Here is a 23,555-nt window from a genome sequence, read left to right as displayed (position 1 = left end):
TATTATCAGTGCTGTAGCAGGGTGGCACTGCACCATGTGCTAGTCCCGCCTCCTGGTGTCATGTAATGATGTCTCATGTTTAGGGGGCAGGACTAGCACCGGGACGTAAAGCACTGTATACTCAGGACTCTCCAGGTGGCTGTACATTCTGCAGGGGATTGTTTAGTTCTGCAGCAGCATTCCAAACACCTGTAAGCCAAATGCAAGGACTGTGGGGCAGTGAGGGTTCCACACACAAAGCCCCATGCCCTGGGCGACAGCACCTCTCTAACATCCCTAGTTATGGCCCTGATTATTATCCACGTCTGTTTTGTAGCAATCTTAAAATCCTAGAACAACACCTTTTGTTATAGTGGATATATATATATATATATATATATATATATATATGGAAGAGAGGGGGTAACCTTTGGTGCACTACAACTTTGAATATTAATTGAATAGGAGAAATTTCCACCACTTACGGGGATTTCTTGCAATATTAGCTGTTGGTCAAACACAAGCTTCTAGTTACTCTTCAAATCATCATTTGTTTATGTTTTGGATAATATTCATAAAATAAAAGCCCTATGGTAGCCCATAATTCTTATACCTGAATATTTTATTCTTGGTATATCAACAGAGGTTTAATTATATAAAATAATTTACAATGCAAAACAATACATAAATAGCATAAAACAACTTTTGGTAAACCTGCCCCAGTACAGAAGGGATATAGAGAAGACCCATTTAATTTCATATCATTTGCCTAAGGTGCATTAAACTTTCATTTCTCCCCAGGACACCCCATCATCTCTGGGGTGGGATCCCTCACATCGAATCTATCTTTGTTTGTTGATATACACCTACAAAAATATGTGTCATCGCTCCCTTCATATATTAGAGACACTTTGCATTTTTTGCACATACTTGATTCTGTTACTTGGAAGGACTCTTATATTTTACTAACCTGCGATGTTGAATCACTTTACACCAATATCCCGCACGAATTAGGTTTATTGGCTATCAATCACTATTTAAGTTCTGATATAGAAGTAGATACACACCTACGCACTTTTTTACTTAGTTCGATTAGAATTATTCTTGAACACAATTATTTTTCTTTCAATGCACTTTTTTATTTACAAGAATGTGGGATGGCCATGGGGACCAGGTTCGCCCTGAGTTACGCCAAATTATACATGGGGCTCCTCAAGGAGAGCCATGTTTGGTCGAGCGGTCTCGGGTCGGGCCTGGTCCTCTATGGCCGATACATAGATGATATTTTTATTATTTGGGATGTAAATATGGGTGCACCTCAATTATTTATTGATCATTTGAACTCTAATGTCTTTGGTTTGAAGTTTACACATATCGTTGAACCGGTTAGGATCAATTTTCTTAATATTGCTGTTTATGTCTCTGATGGCAAAATACATACAGCAACGTACAAAAAGGACGTAGACTGCCAGAACTACTTACACTACAAGTCATTTCAGACCTTTATAAACTGAATATACCTAAAGGTTAGTTTCTCAGACTCAGGAGGAACTGTTCCTCAGAATCAGTCTTCAATACTCAATGCAAAGATATATATTCTGCCTTTATAAATAAAGGTTATCCCATGTATATATATATATATCAGATAAAGCCCTTCGAGAAGCCAGGTCACACACTAGATGTTCCCTTTTATCTAATTCTACAGAATATATAGCTACTAATAAATTAAATCCAGATATGTCCTTGACACATAAAACTCAATTTATTACTTCCGATAGAACTCTTTCTTTCATTACCCAATACAATTCATCTGCCAACGAAATAAAAAATATCATCAACAAAAACTCTATGATTCTTCATCATGATCAACTCCTTACCTCCATATTACCCCAGAAAAATCAAGTAGTCTTTAGAAAATCCATGACACTTAAACAGAAATTAGCACCCAGTTTCTTTGCCATCAGAGACATAGATTCAAATTCAGAACCTTTGCTCTGCACTACCAATTGGCTACCACAGAAACCGAAAAGGTTTTTTAAATGTGGGAATATTAATTGCCTCACCTGCAAACATGTAGTCAATAGCACCAAAAGTATCTCTTCTTTTTCCACCAATAAACAATACGAAATTACTAGTTTTCTCAACTGTAAGTCTAAATTTGTGATTTATATTATTCAATGTCAATGTGGCATCCAATATGTGGGAAGAACTACACGTAACCTTAATATTAGGTTTCTAGAACATAGAAGCAATATTTTGAAAGGTGTCAAGACACACACTCTATCAACAACTGTCTCACCAAAGACATGAGAGGACTCACAATAACATCTATTGAGCACATTAAAACCACACAGAGAGTGGGAGACTGATATAACCTTTTATGCAGAAGAGAGGCATTTTGGATTTTCCAATTAGACACTTTGTCTCCTCGTGGTCTCAATGACACTATAGAACTCAATAATGTCTAGCACCCTGTTTGCAGTGTGACATCAGGACCCTAGTTCCCTAGAGACTGTATGCCACCTGGGTGATTTTGTTCCAGTTGACCTTGCCATATTCTATTCTCACTTAGACTCACATTCACACTTTCCCTCTTTCACTGGGTACCGCTGCCGTCATTTCCACTCCGAGTTTAAATACATCTTGGTGTTGGGAGAGATGGCATTGATCCCCTTTGATAGGGAACATCACTACATCTTATTGTTTTCGGTTCTCTACACATGTTTTATTCATCCCCTGTCTAGTGACCATCTTTTCACACCCACCACCTAGCAACCGGGACATCTTTTGCTCACACTCCAATTACCTGTGATGTATAGGGGTGGGTGGGAATGTGATTGTTCCTCCAGCTCTGAGTTTAAATACATCTCATAGAGGGAGGGATGCCATTGTCCACCCTTGCCTCATCATCACGATTCTTTTCATAGTCCGACTCCCATCCTTATTAATCTCTAATTTTATCTATTTATTTGATTTACATATATGTGATCCAGTTGTTTGTCGGCATTACACTATACCTTGTCTTATTATCATAATTCTTTTCACAGTCTGACTTCCACCCATACTATTACCTATTTATATTTATTAATTTTTACATATGTGTGCTTTAGTTGTTTGACGGTAATATATTATACTTTTTAATTTTGTATTAGTATATTGACCATTATGTCGCCCTATCATATTAATATTGAGATAATTTTTCAAGAGGTTACGTAGAGTTTTACATTCTTGTGATAGCCTGCTTTCTTGTTTTCCATCTAGGAGGTGTTTTATTTATTTATACACTGTATTATGATCCATAGTTTTTAATATAAGTCCCAGTATATATAAAGTTAAAGAAGATGGCACTCACCAGCATAAATGCAGCTTATTTATTCCAATAAACCAATCATAGGCTTACATACAGAAGGCGATGTTTCGGTCCCCAAATGGACCGTTTTCAAGCAATCAAGCCTTCACTTGCATAGTGACAACCAAATACAGCTCCCCTTAGAGTAAGGTCCTACTTACCTGACGCCCGCCTGGCCCTTAAATGTGGTGCTCTTGCCGCTCACAGACCGCGTGCGTTCCACGCGGTGGAACGCATCACCCGGAAGCCACTCCACTTCCGGTCATGTGATATCCAGCAACAGACGCTGGATTAGTCCATACGCAGTGGAACGCATCACCCGGAAGTCACAATGCTTCCGATCAGGTGATCAGCTTCCATAGGGGCAAGTCAACTTACAAGTAGTTCACAGACTACAATCACAGGGCTATCCAATTACTGGCAACAACTAGGGCAGAATATTAATAGAGAACGCCCAAGAAAACATACATATTAAATAGTACATCTTATACAATCAGGATAAATACCAAAAGAATAGCTATAGAAAATAGCATTTCTAGGGATAAGCGGGCGTCAGGACCCTTGTAATACATATCAAATATCTAATAGACAATAGACAAATAATACAATTTAGACAAACAAACTAACATTTTTAAATATAAAAGAATTTAACTATGTGAAGGAAAAAACCTACACATATAAATACATTTAGTGGAGTACTGTATTAGCCCAAAAGCCAATTAGAGAAAAAAACATTTTTAGAAGAACTTTTAGAGAAATTCTCTAGAATTTTTTTTACCATATAACGGCTATTATGAGATCAAAGATATAGCCTATAATATCAATGTGGCAAATAGGAACGAAGAGCATTATGCTCATTCAGCCCCCTAGGCGAGATCGTATCCAGTCTATATATCCAATGTGCTTCCAATCTGTGTAGCATAAGTTCACGATCACCTCCTCTTGGATGAGGAGGGACCCAATCAATCAATCTGCATCTCAGGGCTGATAACTGATGATTGTTTCTCTGCCAGTGTCTAGCTACTGGTTTATCGGATATCCCTGATGAATAGCTGTACGTATCAAACTTCTATGGTTCGCCATCCGCTCTCTAAAATTTTGGGTAGTAAGGCCCACATATGTAAGTCCACATGGACATATAATCATATAAATGACATGGTCCAATGTGCAATAGAGATTATGCAGGATTTTAATCGGTTTGCCACTATGTGGGTGTGGAAATGTCGCACCCGTCACCATCGAGCGACATGTTACACAATTAGGGCATCTAAAGCAACCCTTCCTAGTTGACTTCAACCAGTTATCACTAGGTGCATCATCAGGCTGGCTAAGCGGTCGCATCAACAGTTGTTCTGTTGATGCGACCTGATGCCAATATAGGCCAATTCTGTCTAATAGATTTGTTTATCTTATTAGACTTATTGTCATATCTGCTGGTAAAAATCATCCTTTTAAAGCTAGTACGTTCATCAACCACCGGCCCAGTTACAAACTTGGATCGTGCTTTTAGCGGGCATCTCTGAATGGTAGAATTAGTGTACCCACGTTCCAAAAAGCGCGTTTTCATGTCCAGGATCTGTCTCTCTGCAATCTCTTTCTCAGAGTTTAATCTCAAGACCCTTAAGAACTGTGAGATCGGTAAACTCTCCTTTAGTCTCGGGGGATGTTGACTCGTTGCATAGAGTAACGTATTACGATCCGTTTCTTTCCTGAAGAGTGTTGTACAGAGTTTACCATCTTTCTTGTATATAGTCACATCCAAAAAATTAATGCGATCCTCATTAATGTTTGCAGTAAATCTAATTGGGCTTGATAGTGCATTAAGATCATTGACCATCATCCAGAATCTTTCCTCTGTATCACCCCATCAATAAAATGACTATAATGCAAAATTACATGACCAAATTTGGGTAAGATGTTATTACTCTCATAACTGTGCATATAAATATTTGCATATGCGGGCGCCAAATTACTACCCATTGCTGTCCCCGACCGACTCTGAATGAGGTCCCCAGTGCCAAGCAAGTGGTAAAACTCTATTCAGTCCAATGAAGTGTATGTCTCCCTCTTTTAGCAGTACAGTTACATTTATTGGTCGAGAAACATCCATCTAATTGCTCCAGTAAAATCGTTATAAGAGCTACGCTTCTAAGAGCCTTTCTAGGAATTTCTCCCTATCAAGGGACGGAAAATAAGCTTATACCATTGATTGTTCTAACCAGTTCCATATCATCAAGTGTTTAGACAGACCAGTTTCAATTATGTGTTTACCCCTGATGAAGTCCCGTATGTGGACAAAACGCGTAGGGTCATCGCTTTGAAAAACCTGCACCTACCACATAAGAGGTCCACCTAAGAGATCACACCTGTAAGGGTGTAGGTGGCAGATAATATCTATCCTTCTGTACTGGGGCAGGTTTTACGAAAAGTTGTTTTATGCTATTTATGTATTGATTTGTATTGTAAATTGTTTTATATATTTTTAACTCTGTTGATATACCAAAAATAAAATATTCAGGTATAAGAATTATGGGCTACCATAGGGCTTTTATTTTATGAATAATATCCAAAACATAAACAAATGGTGATTTGAAGAATAACTAGAAGGTTGTGTTTGACCAACAGCTAATACTGCAATAAATCCCCCTAAGTGGTGGAAATTTCTCCTATTCAGTTAATATTCAAAGTTGTAGTGCACCAAAGGTACCCCCTCTCTTCCATTTCTATTTTTAGGTCCTCTACTAGCAGAGGTCCACCTAATTGGTGCAGCTGAACCAGTGTACGTGCGATATAAGGGTTCATTTTGTATGTATATATATATATATATATATATATATAAACAGCACACTCTTAAAGGTAATAGCTGCTTCCTTAGGTTGTAATACATATATTAAGTACCTTTGTTATGGGTTGGGTATGAGATCCCGGCAGTCAGGATGCCGCTGGTCAGAATACCGACAGCAGCATCCCAACAGTCAGAATCCCAACACCCATAAGCAAAGCAGGTAAAACTAACCCTTACCCCAACACCTAACCCAAAACCTCCCTCCCTGGTGCCTAAACCTAACCTCCCCCCCAGTGCCTAAACCTAACCTCTCCTTCCCTGCATCCTAAACCTAACTCTCCCTCCCCAGTGCCTAATCCTAACCTCCCCCTCTAGTGCCTAAACCTAACCTCCCCCTCCCTGCACCCTAAACCTATCCCTCCCCTCTAATGCCACCCCGCACCCTAACCTTCCCCCTTATGCCCGATACTTACCTTCAGGATGCCGGTAGTCGGGATTCTGGTACCGGGATCCCGACGCTGTCCGGATTTCGGCGCCGGTATTTCTCCCGTCGGCATCCCGCACGCCGGGATGCTGACTACATCCCCTTTGTTATAGTCCCTACTTATTCTTTTAAAACCACTACCCCATAGACTTCATCACCATCTTATTCTCTTCAAAGTATAAAACTTTTAATCTGGGTAGCTGTGGGCCACATTATTATGAAATCTTTTTGTGACTGAAAGGGTGTAACTGGGCATTTTCTCATATGGGCAATTTAGCGAAGGCATGCCAATGGAACTGCAGGCTGCAGATGTGTCCTTGCTCATCTAGCCTCAATACGCCATGCAGCGCGAAATTCCCGGTGTGAGTGAGCCCTTAGGTCCCGTGCAGTTCTGCTAGTGTCGGCCGTCTGTTTTTCCCAATATGTGTCTAAGTTGCAATGCGATGCCACTAGGATGCACCAGGAGTCTGTGCTGATTAATTTGATATACAGTATGACACTTATATACCTGTGTGCGACTTGAGCCTGTAAACAGAACCTGGCATGGAGAAAAGCTGCAGCCGCTGCATCGTAGCACTTCACATGCTGTTTGAGAGACTAAGGGGTAAATTTACTAAAAGTGAGAGTTTTTAGAATTGGAGATGTTACCCATAGAGGCTAACTCAGCTAGCCGGCCGCCAGTGCTGTCCATCATTACCATGAATGGTCACGATGGTCGCGATGATGATCCCAGTCTGCGACCTCCGTCGCAATGCTGGGATCACAAATACAGCAGGGGGTGTCATACACCTCCTGCTGCATTTGCATTATTGCAAGGATCGCAATTGCAAAGCTGCCTGCGTGCTGCTTTGCCATTGCGATCCTTGCTGAATCAGGCCCATAGGGGTATATTTATTAAAGTGAGAGTTTTAAGAAGTGGAGATGTTGCCCATAGCAACCAATCAGATTCTAACTATTATCTTCTAGAAAGTGCTAGTCAAATGTTTAGTAGAATCTGATTGGTTGCTATGGGCAACATCTCCACTTCTAAAAAACTCTCACTTTAGTAAATATACCCCTATGGGCCTGTTTCAGCAAGGATCGCAATTGCAAGTACGTCCACGCAGTGCCTGGGCTGGCCACTCAGGACCCTGCCCCCACATCGCCCCTTAAATGTCTCGGCCTGTCAATCAGGCAGAGGCATTCAACGGCTTGTGTGCCTCTTAGCAGAAACCATTCTGCACACTCGCAGAATGGGTCCTGTGCAGGCGCAGATTCCCAATAATCGGGAATCTGCGTTCAGCAGTGCACTTGCGTGCACTTCTGAATCAGGTCCTAAGTCGCACACAGATATAGAAGTGTCATATATCAAATGAATCAGTCTCCTAGTGCGTCCTAGTCACATTGCAACTTAAATGCATTTAGGGCAAAAAAAGACACCTGGTTCTAGCAGAGTGTCACAGGACAAGGCACGCCGAGAGGAGCTTTTTGACCCGACTGCAGCAAAGACGGGTGAGGACCCATCTGTATGTAGAGTTGCATGTGCATGCAAGTATGCCTGTTGTCAATGGATATCCTAGACTGATGAAAGTGACAGCTAGAAGAGATGCCTACAACTCTGTATATGGGTGAATGAATTTAGTTCTGTGCATGCAATGCGAGAGCAAATATGGCCAACTCCAGAGTCTGATTATCAACCAAGAATATAAAATTTTGTCTTCCTTCAGATAAATTATCAAGCCAGTATCACATTTCTTGAATACTCCCAATCATAACTGAAGGTAGACTTGAGTTTGAAAATGAGAATATCCTAGATTCTTGATTTTTCACTGTAAAATTCTTCAATGCATGGTCCACAAGAAAATTGTTTTGTTCTGGCCAAAGCACAATAAAAATGTTTTTCCATAAACAGTATCATGTGAAACCTCATTTTACGGTCATGGGAATCATCATAAAGAGGGGGTTTTATTAGGGTCCCTACACATGCCCATCTCTTCTGTTGTCATTTATGTGTCTCACTAGACATTGGTTCAGCGCGGTTGCACATGAGTTGCTTGTGCACATGAGTTGCTTAGAGCTAGTGTTGAACAATGGCACTCACTAGCATGAGCCACAGATAGAAACTTGTAGGTGCGTTGCCCATTGTAGGTTAAGCTGCTTTTACCAAGATGCATTTTATTCTGGTATTATTCAGTGACTGACCCTTGACTTCATTGTACTACATCATCCCTCGGCATTGCTCTGACCCTCTGTTAGAGGTTTATTTACTAAGCAGTGTTAGTAGACAGAGTGAAAAGTGATAAGGTGCCAGCCAATCAGCTCCCAACTGTCATTTTTCAAACACAGCCTGTGAGATGACAGTTGGGAGCTGATTGGCTGGCACCTTATCACTTTTCACTCTGTCTCCTAACACTGCTTAGTAAATAGACCCCTCAGTATCTTGGGTGTTTGGAATTCACAAAAAGATTTCAGTGTCTAAAATTGCAAGATGGTCACTAAGTTGCTTAGAGCTAGTGTTGAACAATGGCACTCACTAACATGATCCACAGATAGAAACGTGTAGGTGCATTGCCCATTGTAGGTTAAGCTGCTTTTACCAAGATGTATTTTATTCTGGTATTATTCAGTGACTGACCCTTGACTTCATTGTACACATCATCCCTCGGCATTGCTCTGACCCTCTCTTAGTACCTTGGGTTTTTGGAATTCACAAAAAGATTTGAGTGTCTGAAATTGCAAGATGGTCACTATGTACAGTACATTTCCTGTAAGGAGCTATGGACACTATGTGGCACCCTTATAATAAGACAATAATAAAAAAATATCAAATGGTCTAATAATAAACTAAAGCATACACAACTCAATGAAGTATCTTACAAGAGCCGGATAATTAATAAAAAAAAAAAAAAAAAAAACCCATAAAACACAAACAAGTAACATATATTAAATACATTTTATATAATGGTGACAATGATGACATTGTATGATAATCATATCTGATATCATACAATAAATCCTTGCCCTGTTTTCAAGTTTTTCATTGCTTAGCATTTGAGAACTTATTTGCTTAACTTTTTTCTAGTCATGACAAAGGCATATTACCATAGAAAAAAAATCTAGCTTGTTTTTATATGACTTACCTGTGCATCCAAAGGCCACCACCCCTACAGCAAATAGATTAATGGCATAAGACTGTTTGACTGTAAAGAGTTCAAGCCAGACATCACAGATTCCAATAAAGATTAGTGGTCCCAGAGCAAGAAGATAGCCTGCAAATTAAATATACAGTGGCCAGATATTCATTGCTATTACTACAACATTAACATATACACAATGAAAATTAATGGATAAATAAAAAGGTCATAACCAACTTCCTGAGAAGGTAAGTGAAGTGGTTAAACACTTAGGGGGAGATGTACTAAGCCTCGGAGAGAGATAAAGTGGAGAGAGACAAAGTACCAACCAATCAGCCTCTAACTATCACTTTACAGCATACTTGCCTACCCTCCCGATTTGGTCGGGAGCCTCCAGAAAATCGGGTGCCACTTCCGACCTCCCGGGAAGGCAGGCAACCCTCCCGGCTGCTGCCCACCCCTCTTATCCCCCCGCACTTACCTTAGAAACTCCCGCAGCAGGGGGGGCCGTGACGCAATTCACATCGAATTGCGTCTGTAATATCGGCATTGTGTAGCGGGGGCAGGGCCAAAATCACGCGATCACGTGGCCCGCCCCCCGCTACGCTCACAAACACACATAATCTGGCCAGCCCCGCCTCCTCATGATGGCCACGCCCCCCCTGTAATGCCGATCTGGCTGCTCCCTCCCGGAAGGGGCAGCCAGAAAGTCGGCAAGCCTGCTTTACAGGCTGTGTTTGAAAAAGGAGTTAGGCAGCTCTTAACTGTCATTTTTTTCAAACACACTCTGTAAAATGTAAGTTAAAAGCTCATTGGTAAAGTATTTTATTTCTTTGTAAGCCTTGATAAATACCCCCTAAACCCCTAGATTGCATGTGATTTACACAGTGGTGTAACTAGGGTCTTTGGCGCCAGGGCAAGATGAAAAATAGCCCCAACTGTGTGCCAAAAATAGGCGTGTGCACTGAAAATGTGGGTGTGTCAACATTACAAGCCACCGTTTCTCGTCACACTGGGAACAATTCTTTCCATTCCCTTATTCAAGCCCCCAGTAGTAGTGCCCCTTATACAATGTCCCTAGTAGTAGTGCCCCTTATGTAATGCCCCCTGTAGTAGTGCCCTTTATGCAATGTTCCCAGTAATAGTGCCCATTATGCAGTGCCCCCAGTAGTGTCCCTTATGCAGTGCCCCCAGTAGTGCCCCTTATACAGTGCTCCCAGTAGTAGTGCCCCTTACACATAAAAGACACAGACACACACACAACACTATACTGCCACAGTCCTACTGCTCCTCCCGCTTTGCATTATGGGAGAGATGTCATGATTGTGTGAGCTCGAGTCTCCAGCTGCTGCTGTAGGGAATAAGCTGCGGGTGCCCACTGGTAACAAAATCTCAGCGGGCACCCGGCAATGGAGTAGGCAGCGGCGGCACCTCTCCAGTTCGGCGCCGGCTCTGGGTGCAGCAGCCAGTATGAATCTGCCTGCTGCTGGCTGCTCCTGGACATCCATCGCGATCGACCGGCCGTGTGTTCGTGGTTGACTGGTCGATCACGATGGATGTTTTGTATACTACCCCGAACCGCACTGACCTGGATGGCGGCCAGTGGTGCACAGCCCAACTCCCCCACCACCACCAGATCCGACACAGCGCCCAGGGCACATACCCTGCTCGAATAGGAATTCAATATTATTAAGGTACTAAAACACTATCTCTCTCCTTTACTAATGTGTTATGCTGGCCTAATACAAAGTAGAATTGAGTCTCACCTGATACCCCTGTCCAAGGGTATTAGGGCAAAATAGAGAATAGTGTCCCTTTATCTACAAATATTCTGCATTGCATCTCCAAATGATTAATTATAAAAAAAATGTGTCTCCATACAGGTCATAATAAATAATAGTTCCACCATAAAATTATTTTAAATAATAGTACCCTTTTAGTTGCAGTAAGACATCAATATTTTTCCAGAAGTACTATTTTAATATTAATGCGTCCCTAATATTTTCTTTAGTAATGCTGTATTTTTTTTATTATTTAACTATAATCTTGTTTTCTTGAACTTTCATAATCCATTGGAATAAAAAATTCCATTGAAGTGACAGAGGGCCTAATTCAGCAAGGGACGCATGTGAGAGATCGCACGGACCGGCCGCTGCGAGTACATGCTAATCAATGCATACGTATGGCATCTGCAGCACAAGGATGCAGACGCCCAGCAATACATAGTGCCGCCCATCTCCCTTTACTCAATGCTCAATCAGAAAGCAGGATAGTGCAAACATCAGTAACAACGAGAACCATCAGACCCAGACGCACAATAGTGGATGACCTGACCTGGGGCAGGATTTTGGCCGCTTCCTGTGTGTATCGAAACGTACTACGTACTCATGTGTATGCTGCCGCACAGCCTTGATTATGCACACCCTTTTAATGGCGTTCAGAAGTGCCTGCGTTTGCCTGGCCACCCCACCCCCACCCCGTCACCACCCACAAACAGTACTTCCCGTCAATCAACATCAGAGGGGTCTCCCGCCTCACTGTGTATGCCGTGCGAACCTTTACCCAGTCGCAGTGACTGGTTCGTGCACACGCATTGCGACGCATATGCATGCACAGTAACGCAACATCGGCCAGCTCCGTGCGATCTCTCACTTGCATCCCTTGCTGAATCAGGCCCAGAGACTGCTCCCAAGAAGCTTCTATCGCAAATGAGTTAATGCTCGGTAATCCATACTTGCCAACTCTCCCTCATTGTCAGGGAGACTCCCTGAAATAGTAGCAATCTCCCTGTCTCCCTGAAGAGTCTAGCAATCTCCCTCATTTCATCCTTACCCCCATTATGAAGCTGTTATATTAAAAAACAGAGATATATACATTCAAATGGGATCATTAGTGTCATTTCCTTGCATTGGTTATTATTAGGGGTGAGCGGGTTCGGATTTCTGAAATCCGAACCCCCCCGAGCCCCCCCGATCCGAGTCCGATCCGAGTCAGGCTCGACTTTTCCCGCCTGACTCGGATCTGAAATCGAGGCAAAATGTCATCTTCCCGCCTTCCGAGTCTCGCGGGTTTTGGATCCTATATAAGGTACACACGTCGGCGCCATTTTCTCACTCGGCTGTGGACAGTGAAGAGGGAGGGTGGGAGTTAGGGCTGTGTAGTGTAGTGTAGTGTAGTGCTGCTGTTGTCCACTACTTCAAAGTCCATAGGGGCTGGCTGTGTTGTGCTGTGCTGCTGTTGTTAATAGGGGCTGTGTCCACTACTTCAAAGTCCATAGGGGCTGGCTGGACTGTGTTGTGCAGTCAGTTCTCCATAGGGGCTGTGTCCACTCCAAAGTCCTGTGCAGTGTCCCAGTCCTAAAGGGGTGCTGAAGTGTTGTCCAGGGGGTGCTCTGTCCATCAGGGGTGCTCCCCCCAAGTGCTAAAAAAATAATATATTTTCTGTGTTTGTGAATTGTGTGCGCAGTAGCCGCACGTGCATCAACAAAGTAGTGCCAAGCGTGCGCCTGTGTCATAAGTAAAGGGCCGGCTGGCTTGACCGTTAAAGGGTGCTGTAACCCCCAAAGTACACTCCAGTCCAAACCAAAAAAAAATTATTTTCTGTGTTTGTGAATTGTGTGCGCAGTAGCCGCACGTGCATCAACAAAGTAGTGCCAAGCGTGCGCCTGTGTCATAAGTAAAGGGCCGGCTGGCTTGACTGTTAAGGGTGCTGTAACCCCCGAAAGTACACTCCAGTCCAAACCAAAAAAAAAAATATTTTCTGTGTTTGTGAATTGTGTGCGCAGTAGCCGCACGTGCATCAACAAAGTAGTGCCAAGCGTGCGCCTGTGTCATAAGTAAAGGGCCGGCTGGCTTGACCGTTAAGGGTGCTGTAACCCCCGAAAGTACACTCCAGTCCAAACCAAAAAAAAAATTATTTTCTGTGTTTGTGAATTGTGTGCGCAGTAGCCGCACGTGCATCAACAAAGTAGTGCCAAGCGTGCACCTGTGTCATAAGTAAAGGGCCGGCTGGCTTGACCGTTAAGGGTGCTGTAACCCCCGAAAGTACACTCCAGTCCAAACCAAAAAAAAAATTATTTTCTGTGTTTGTGAATTGTGTGCGCAGTAGCCGCACGTGCATCAACAAAGTAGTGCCAAGCGTGCGCCTGTGTCATAAATAAAGGGCCGGCTGGCTGGACCGTTAAAGGGTGCTGTAACCCCCGAAAGTACACTCCAGTCCAAACCAAAAAAAAATTATTTTCTGTGTTTGTGAATTGTGTGCGCAGTAGCCGCACGTGCATCAACAAAGTAGTGCCAAGCGTGCGCCTGTGTCATAAGTAAAGGGCCGGCTGGCTTGACCGTTAAGGGTGCTGTAACCCCCGAAAGTACACTCCAGTCCAAACCAAAAAAAAAATTATTTTCTGTGTTTGTGAATTGTGTGCGCAGTAGCCGCACGTGCATCAACAAAGTAGTGCCAAGCGTGCGCCTGTGTCATAAGTAAAGGGCCGGCTGGCTTGACCGTTAAAGGGTGCTGTAACCCCCTAAGTACACTCCAGTCCAAACCAAAAAAAAAATTATTTTCTGTGTTTGTGAATTGTGTGCGCAGTAGCCGCACGTGCATCAACAAAGTAGTGCCAAGCGTGCGCCTGTGTCATAAGTAAAGGGCCGGCTGGCTTGACCGTTAAGGGTGCTGTAACCCCCGAAAGTACACTCCAGTCCAAACCAAAAAAAAAATTATTTTCTGTGTTTGTGAATTGTGTGCGCAGTAGCCGCACGTGCATCAACAAAGTAGTGCCAAGCGTGCGCCTGTGTCATAAGTAAAGGGCCGGCTGGCTTGACCATTAAAGGGTGCTGTAACCCCCAAAGTACACTCCAGTCCAAACCAAAAAAAAAATTATTTTCTGTGTTTGTGAATTGTGTGCGCAGTAGCCGCACGTGCATCAACAAAGTAGTGCCAAGCGTGCGCCTGTGTCATAAGTAAAGGGCCGGCTGGCTTGACCGTTAAAGGGTGCTGTAACCCCCGAAAGTACACTCCAGTCCAAACCAAAAAAAAATTATTTTCTGTGTTTGTGAATTGTGTGCGCAGTAGCCGCACGTGCATCAACAAAGTAGTGCCAAGCGTGCGCCTGTGTCATAAGTAAAGGGCCGGCTGGCTTGACCGTTAAAGGGTGCTGTAACCCCCGAAAGTACACTCCAGTCCAAACCAAAAAAAAATTATTTTCTGTGTTTGTGAATTGTGTGCGCAGTAGCCGCACGTGCATCAACAAAGTAGTGCCAAGCGTGCGCCTGTGTCATAAGTAAAGGGCCGGCTGGCTTGACCGTTAAAGGGTGCTGTAACCCCCGAAAGTACACTCCAGTCCAAACCCAAAAAAAATTATTTTCTGTGTTTGTGAATTGTGTGCGCAGTAGCCGCACGTGCATCAACAAAGTAGTGCCAAGCGTGCGCCTGTGTCATAAGTAAAGGGCCGGCTGGCTTGACCGTTAAAGGGTGCTGTAACCCCCGAAAGTACACTCCAGTCCAAACCAAAAAAAAATTATTTTCTGTGTTTGTGAATTGTGTGCGCAGTAGCCGCACGTGCATCAACAAAGTAGTGCCAAGCGTGCGCCCGTGTCATAAGTAAAGGGCCGGCTGGCTTGACCGTTAAAGGGTGCTGTAACCCCCGAAAGTACACTCCAGTCCAAACCAAAAAAAAATTATTTTCTGTGTTTGTGAATTGTGTGCGCAGTAGCCGCACGTGCATCAACAAAGTAGTGCCAAGCGTGCGCCTGTGTCATAAGTAAAGGGCCGGCTGGCTTGACCGTTAAAGGGTGCTGTAACCCCCGAAAGTACACTCCAGTCCAAACCCAAAAAAAATTATTTTCTGTGTTTGTGAATTGTGTGCGCAGTAGCCGCACGTGCATCAACAAAGTAGTGCCAAGCGTGCGCCTGTGTCATAAGTAAAGGGCCGGCTGGCTTGACCGTTAAGGGTGCTGTAACCCCCGAAAGTACACTCCAGTCCAAACCAAAAAAAAATTATTTTCTGTGTTTGTGAATTGTGTGCGCAGTAGCCGCACGTGCATCAACAAAGTAGTGCCAAGAGTGCGCCTGTGTCATAAGTAAAGGGCCGGCTGGCTTGACCGTTAAAGGGTGCTGTAACCCACAAAGTACACTCCAGTCCAAACCAAAAAAAAAATTATTTTCTGTGTTTAGCCGCACGTATATATCAAATCGATATAACATAAATGGAGGACCAAACTTTCTCCGATAAAAATAAAATAGAGAAAGATCAAGAACCACTTCCTCCTAGTGCTGAAGCTGCTGCCACTAGTCATGACATAGACGATAACATGCCATCAACGTCGTCTGCCAAGGCCGATGCCCAATGTCATAGTAGAGGGCACATACAATCCCAAATGGCAAAGTTCAGGAAAATGACCTTGAAAAAGACATTTAAATCAGCTGAAGAGAAACGTAAACTTGCCAATATGCCATTTACGACACGGAGTGGCAAGGAACGGCTAAGGTCGATCCCTAGTATGTTCATGACTAGTGGTTCAGCTTCACATGACGATGGAAGCCCTCCTCCCACTAAAAAAATCAAAAGAGTTAAGCTGGCAAAAGCACAGCGAAGAACTGTGCTTTCTAAGAAGATATCACAAATCCCCAAGGAGAGTCCAAGTGTGGTGGTGGTTGCGATGCCTGACCTTCCCAGCACTGGACGGGAAGAGGTGGCTCTTTCCACCATTTGCACGCCCCCTGCAAGTGCTGAAAGGAGCACCCACAGTCCACTTGCTGATATGCAAATTGAAGATGTCACTGTTGAAGTACAACAGGATGAGGATACTGGTGTAGCTGGCGCTGAGGAGGAAGTTGGCGAGGAGGATTCTGATGGTGATGTGGTTTGTTTAAATCAGGCTCCGGGGGAGACAGTTGTTGTCCGTGGGATGAAAAAGCCCATCACGGTCATGCCTGGGCAGAAGACCAAACATTCCACCTCTTTGGTCTGGCAATATTTCTATCCAAATCCGGACAACAACTGTCTTGCCATATGTACCATATGTAAAGGTGAAATAAGTAGGGGTAGGGACGTCAACCACCTAGGAACATCCTCCCTTATACGGCACCTGCAGCGCGTTCATAAAAAGTTACTGTCAAGTTCAGAAACTTTGGCTAAGACCGTAAGCAGTCCAGGGACACCTAAATCCCGTTGTCCTGTTGTATCCAAGCGCCTGCAAACCACACCATCAACTCCCTCCTCGTCAATTTCCTCCTTAGTCAGGATCGGAAGTAGTCCTGCAGGCCATGTCACTGGCATGACTGACTCTCCTATCCGGGATTCCTCTGGAGGATCCTGCATTGCTACGCCTACTGCTGCCGCTGCTGCTGTTGCTGCTGCTGGGAGTCGTTCATCATCCCAGAGAGGAAGTAGGAACACCACTACTTTTACTAAACAATTGACCCTCCAACAGTCCTTAGCGAGGAGGATGAAGTACGACAGCAGTCATCCTGAAGCAAAACGTATAACTGAGGCCTTGACTGCTATGTTGGTGTTAGACGTGCGTCCGGTATCCGCCATTAGTGCAGTGGGATTTAGACAATTGATGGAGGTAGTGTGTCCCCGGTTCCAAATCCCGTCTAGATTCCACTTCACTAGGCAGGCGATACCGAGACTGTACAGAAACGTCAGAAAAAGTGTCCTCAGTGTCCTGAAAAATGCCGTTGTACACAATGTCCACTTAACCACGGACATGTGGACAAGTGGAACAGGGCAGACTAAGGACTATATGACTGTGACAGCCCACTGGGTAGATGTATCACCTTACGCAGCAACAGCAGCAGCGTCACCAGTAGCAGCATCTCAGAAACGCCAGCTCGTTACAAGGCAGGCTACGCTGTGTATCACCGGTTTCAGTAAGAGGCACACCGCCGACAACCTCTTAGAGAAACTGAGGGAAATCATCGCCCAGTGGCTTACCCCACTTAGACTCTCCTGGGGATTTGTGATATCTGACAACGCCACCAATATTGTGCGGGCATTACATCTGGGCAAATTCCAGCACGTCCCATGTTTTGCTCACACAATAAACTTGGTGGTGCAGAATTTTCTGAAAAGCGACAGGGGCGTGCAGGAGACGCTTTGGGTGGCCCGAAAAATTTCTGGCCACTTTCGCCATTCAGCGACTGCGTGCCGAAGACTGGAGCGCCAGCAAACACTCTTGAACCTGCCCCGCCATCACCTGAAGCAAGAGGTTGTGACGCGGTGGAACTCAACCCTCTATATGCTTCAGAGGATGGAGGAGCAGCAAAAGGCCATACAAGCCTATACATCCACCTATGACATAGGCAAAGGAGGGGGTATGCACCTGACTCAAGCGCAGTGGAGAATGATTTCCGTGTTGTGCAAGGTTCTCCAGCCCTTCGAACTTGCCACACGTGAAGTCAGTTCAGACACAGCCAGCTTGAGTCAGGTCATTCCCCTCATCAGGCTTTTGCAGAAGCAGCTGGAGAAAGTGAAGGAGGAGCTAAGACGGAGCGATTCCGCTCGGCATGTGGGACTTGTGGATGAAGCCCTTCATTCGCTTTGCCAGGATTCCAGGGTGGTCAATCTGTTGAAATCAGACCACTACATTTTGGCCACCGTGCTTGATCCTAGGTTTAAAGCCTATGTGGTGTCTCTCTTTCCGGCCGACACAAGCCTGCAGAGGTGCAAAGACCTGCTGGTGAACACACTGTCAGCTGAAGCGGAACGTGACACGTCAACGGCTCCTTCTTCATTTTCTCCCGCAACTGGGGCTGCCAGGAAAAAACTTAGGTATCCTAAGCAACCCGCTGGCGGTGATGCAGGGCAGGCAGGACCAAGTTTGGACATCTGGTCTGGACTGAAGGACCTGGCAACAATTTCTGACATGTCTACTGTCACTGCATATGATACTGTCACCATTGACAGAATGGTGGAGGATTACATCGGTGACAGCATCCAAGTAGGCATGTCAGACAGTCCATACCTGTACTGGCAGGAAAAAGAGGCAATTTGGAGGCCCCTGTACAAGCTGGCTCTATTTTACCTGAGTTGCCCCCCCTCCAGTGTGTACTCCGAAAGAGTGTTTAGTGCAGCCGGGAACCTTGTCAGCGAAAGGCGTAGGAGGTTGCTTCCACAGAATGTGGAGAAGATGATGTTCATCAAAATGAATTATCAGCTCTTCCAGGGAGACCAGCCTCCAGAAGGTACAGAGGGACCTGTGGTGGTGGATTCAAGTGGGGACGAGTTAATACTTTGTGAGGATGAGGATGTACACACTGAAGAGGGTGAGGAATCGGTGGATGAGGAGGATGAGGATGACATCTTGCCTCCGTAGAGCCAGTTTGTGCAGGGACACATTAATTTCCAGCTTGTTTTGTGGGGGCCCAAACGAACCAATCATTTCAGCCACAGTTGTGTGGCAGACCCTGGCGCTGAAATGATTGATTTGTTAAAGTGTGCATGTCCTGTTTATACAACATAAGGGTGGGTGGGAGGGCCCAAGGACAATTCCATCTTGCACTTCTTTTTTTTCTTTGCATTATGTACAGTTTGGGGCCTAGTTTTTCTAACTGCCATCCTGTCTGCCACTGCAGTGTCACTCCTAGATGGGTCACGTGTTTGTGCCGCCCACTCGTGTCGCTTAGCATAGTCATCCAGCTACCTCGGTGCAACCTTTTGGACATGAAAACACTATTGTGAGGTGTGAGGTGTTCAGAATAGACTGGAAATGAGTGGAAATTAAGGTTATTGAGGTTAATAATAGCATAGGAGCAGAGAAACCAACAAATTCTGTGATTTTAGCTGTTTTTATGCTTTTTAAAAAAAAAATACAGATCCAAAACACAAAACCCAGAACCCAAAACACGGAAGGGTGGTTTTGGCAAAACCAATCCAGATCCAAAACACGAAGAAAGATCCAGATCCAAAACCAAAACACAAAACACGAAAAGTGGCCGGTGCACACCCCTAGTTATTATAAGGCACAATGGGCCTGATTCAGACCCACTCGCGAGCTGTCCGCTCGCAAGTGGGTCGATGTTCTGCACTGAGCATGCGCACGACGGAGGGAGCTCCGTCGTGCGCATGCGCCAGACGCGACGAGCGAAGGAAAGTCCTTCGCTCGTTGTGTCTGATCAAAGGGGGCGTGCTGTCGATGTTGATTGACAGCACGCCCCCTTTGGTAGGCGTGCCGGGGGCGTGCCTCCCTGACGGGGGCGTTCCCACGGGAACGCCTCCCGTCAGAAGCCGGCCCACTGACATCACTAGTGATGTCAGTGGGAGTGATTTTGGCTCTGATAGAGCCAAAATCACTCCGGAGCTTGCGGTTGAAAACCTCAACCGCAGGCTCCGGCTCGCAATTTCGATGGTCGCGATGGTCTCGACCATCGCGGCCATCAAAATGCACGCTCGTATAGCCTGTGGGTGGTGACCCACAGCTATACGAGTGTCCAGAAGGACGCTCCATTTTTATGGAGGCCGGCCCTCATTCAGAGCGTGCGCTCTGCTCAGAGCGTACGGCTCTGAATGAGGGCCAATGATACCTATGAATTGTGTTTTCATCAACAAACAGATCTTACTAACTGCTTTTGGGCTGGTTTACATGTGGATGTAAGTCAGGTTTAGGACACGCCTCTCAGATTTATCAGTACACGCCCACTGTAACACACGCCCATAGGTGCTGCTTTCACAATCTCCCTGAAATGCTTTTTCAAAAGTAGGCAAGTATGCGGTAGTCCCGCGTATTTAATGGACAGGCAGACATCCATGATCAGTCACTCTTCTATGAGATATACAGCACACTTTCAAAGAGCTATTTTAAAATACATGCCATATTCAAATGAGCACACAGTGTAAACTTCATTGAAAAGGCTTACTGTACATACAATGCATCTGTTTAGATGGCTAGAATATAATACAGACCCTATTGAGATGATTTGTATACAGCACAGACCCTTGTTCTTTCCATCCAGTGGCTAGTGTAAACCACATGCCCCTTTTAGCTTGTTAATGTAAAGTAAATATTCTATTAAAGTCACTGCAATAGATTACAGGCCCCCAATCAGTTGGCTGGAATGAACCTGAATTCAGTTGACTAATAAACAACCCAAACAAACACACCCTATGGTTAGAATGAAGGACAGGTCCAGATTCACACACAGCCTACAGGGACATAACCAGACCTAGAATTGTCACTTTCCCAGTATAACATCATTTAGATGACTACAGTACAATTGCTGTCAATATATATTACCTGGCCTACATTAATAATATCTGTAATAACTTTGACTACATTATGTACCTAGCAGTACACCAAGTAGTGCCAGGAGATAAGCTATTAGACAAATGTTCTATTCTATTTCTGCCTAGCATCCTACCCTGTGTTTGGGACCATAGGGCCTGTATTTGTGGTCAGTGCAATATTATGTCCCAACAGGGTTGCACAGAAGGATTTTTCCAATCACAGGGCTGATATTTCTATGTTAAATATTATTCTATGTGTAAAGTACCATATGTACAGTACAGAGCCGTAACTAGACTTTTTGGTGCCCTGTGCCAGAAAGAGCATTCGCGCCCCCTCATTTTTCAAAGGGACATAATGCACCCAACAAAGGGGAATGGCCTCATGGGGAAGGGCCAGGGAAGAGATAGGAGAGGCCAGGAGATGCTGGGGATGAAATAAGAGGAAGCTACAAGGGAGAATGATAATAAACAGAAATTTGACAGGCCCAAACAGCGCCCCCTGACCTGTGGTGCCCTGTGCGATGGCACCGGCCGCACTACCCTAGCTACGGCCCTGGTACAGTATGAGATGTACACAATGAGCCTGATTATAAGTCACATGTAAGTACAAAAGCTGATGCATTTTGCAGTATATAGCATGTTTTGAGCAGCACTGTGTGTACGCACCGTGATGGAGGCTCAGAACATGGCTTTTTCTCTCCATCTGTGAAATAGGCATTTCTGGGTGTCAACTGGGCAGTTCCCCTGTGAACGCACACAGGAGATTTAGTTCATGGGAGTGTCGTGGGAGTGTCATGGATGTGTAGCCAGGCTTCTGTTCTATTGTGAGTTGTGCATATGATGAAGGGATGTCTGTTTCTGACAGATCTTTTGCACCAAGCTTGGGGTAGGTGTAAGCAGCGATATTAATGATGACAGTTGCAGACGGAAAAACAGTCGGCAGTGCAACTATATGTATGAGGCCGCGTGGATACTGGCATTACTATATGGTAGTAAATCTGCCTGTCACAGTCACTTTGCATGCTGCTCAGAATCAGGCCCAATATGTTGTGGCTTACTGTAGAATTGATGTCTTGGTGGGTACTTCTCATTATACTGTTAATTCATTGCATAAAGCACACCAAAACTTTGCAACTCGGAGAATATATCTTTCCTTTCTTCTTTGACATAAATTGGTTTACTCAGGGGCGGATTAAAAGAGGAGGAGGCCTGTGTGCTGCCTCAGTACGGACCCCCTCCTCTCTACGCTGCGCAGTTGCGATTAGACTATGGCACTGTGCCAGAGTTTACTGCACATGTGCAGGTCTCCGAAAACTTGACACCCGCGCCATGTTCCCTGTGATTTCTATGCTGCGCATGAGCAAGTCTCCTGAAAAATGGCTGCTGAGCCATTTTCCCAGTGATTTGTGCAGTGCCAACACGGGGCTCTGAAGAGTTAAGTATACCAAAAAGATGCAGTGTGGGCCCTGTTGGCTCCAGGGCCAGATTAAGGACCACATGGGCCTGGGGCTGAAAATGTTCAAGAGTCTATAGCAGTGTGACTAGTGCTATTTTGGTAGAAGAACCACATGGGTGTGTACATCTCCTACACTATAAGCCCCACTGTATAAAATAAATGCATAATTTTATGAGAAAACTAGAAATACAATTTTAAAACTTAAGACTTATGACTGACCATGGGGCCAACTAGGCAGCTGGTCATCAAAATGCTGCCATGATCATGGGCCTATTTTTATGTGGAGGCCTGGCATTGTAGCTCCATCTACCCCATTGTTAATCTGGCCCTGGTAGAATCCAGGGGCCCGTGTGCACCAATTACAGACACACCACTGGGTTTATATGGTTTATATTCCAGAGATGAGTGCCATAGAAGAGATACAGTACTCAATGTGTGAGAAGCAGCAGAAATTAATGTGTTAGTTTTTGGTGTATCCAACATAGCAGTTCTGACAATGCTGTATGTACAGCTGTATTGCATGTATATTGATGTGTTAGTGATGAAAGCATGGGGATTATTCTGTAACTCACCAACTGTGATCCTCATGTGTGTCGTAAGAAGCTCGACCATAGCATTATTAAGGACGACAGCAGCTAATGCCACAAGGATGTATGTCAGACTCATATCAAATACAATAGATGTACCTGAATGTAAAATGACAGAAACAAAAGATGTATAGAAACAATAAAGCCAATAACATTATTTTTCTCTGACATTTGTGATTACCCACCAAAACAAAATGGAAGTGCTAAACATATTCATGTGTGTTTACTCAAACTGAGGCTTATTCTGATGGTAAAAGTGGTAAAGATACAGTACATGTGCTAAAGGAATTGTTAAAATAATAAGAAAAGCGGTGCCTACATATATTTTCATGTTAGAATTTCATGTATCATTGTTAGAATTAGTAAATGTAGGTGCACTTTGCAGTATTATGCGGGTTGGGTATGAAATACCGGCAGTCGGGATGCCAGCTGTCAAAAGACCGACAGTGGCATCCCGATGCTCAGTATCCCAACCGGGGCTCCGTTAGTATGCTAACCCTCCTTTCTCCCCCTAACCCTCTGTTCCTGCATTCTAACCCTCCCCCCCATCCTAACCCTAACCCTTCCTGTTAGTGCCTAAA

The 23,555-nt window shown here is 44.4% G+C and overlaps 1 protein-coding gene across 2 annotated transcripts in view; it reads right to left on the bottom strand.

Moving 5' to 3' along the window:
• The window catches only part of SLC29A4 (solute carrier family 29 member 4), a 104,555-nt gene that overhangs the window by 40,746 nt on the left and 40,254 nt on the right, over nucleotides 1–23,555 (bottom strand). For both annotated transcript variants that reach the window (XM_088451050.1, XM_088451051.1), the window contains exons 4-5: nucleotides 22,960–23,073; nucleotides 9,717–9,845 (exon numbers count right to left, since the gene is read on the bottom strand). In XM_088451050.1, coding sequence (XP_088307176.1) covers nucleotides 9,717–9,845; nucleotides 22,960–23,073 — 243 coding nt within the window. The remainder of the gene's footprint in view (nucleotides 1–9,716; nucleotides 9,846–22,959; nucleotides 23,074–23,555) is intronic.

Source organism: Taudactylus pleione, unplaced genomic scaffold (assembly GCF_031769625.1).
Source record: "Taudactylus pleione unplaced genomic scaffold, aTauple2 ptg000536l, whole genome shotgun sequence".
Classification (NCBI taxonomy): domain Eukaryota; kingdom Metazoa; phylum Chordata; class Amphibia; order Anura; family Myobatrachidae; genus Taudactylus; species Taudactylus pleione.
The sequence above is the reverse complement of the archived record's forward strand: the minus strand, read 5'-3'. Positions and strand labels throughout refer to the sequence as shown.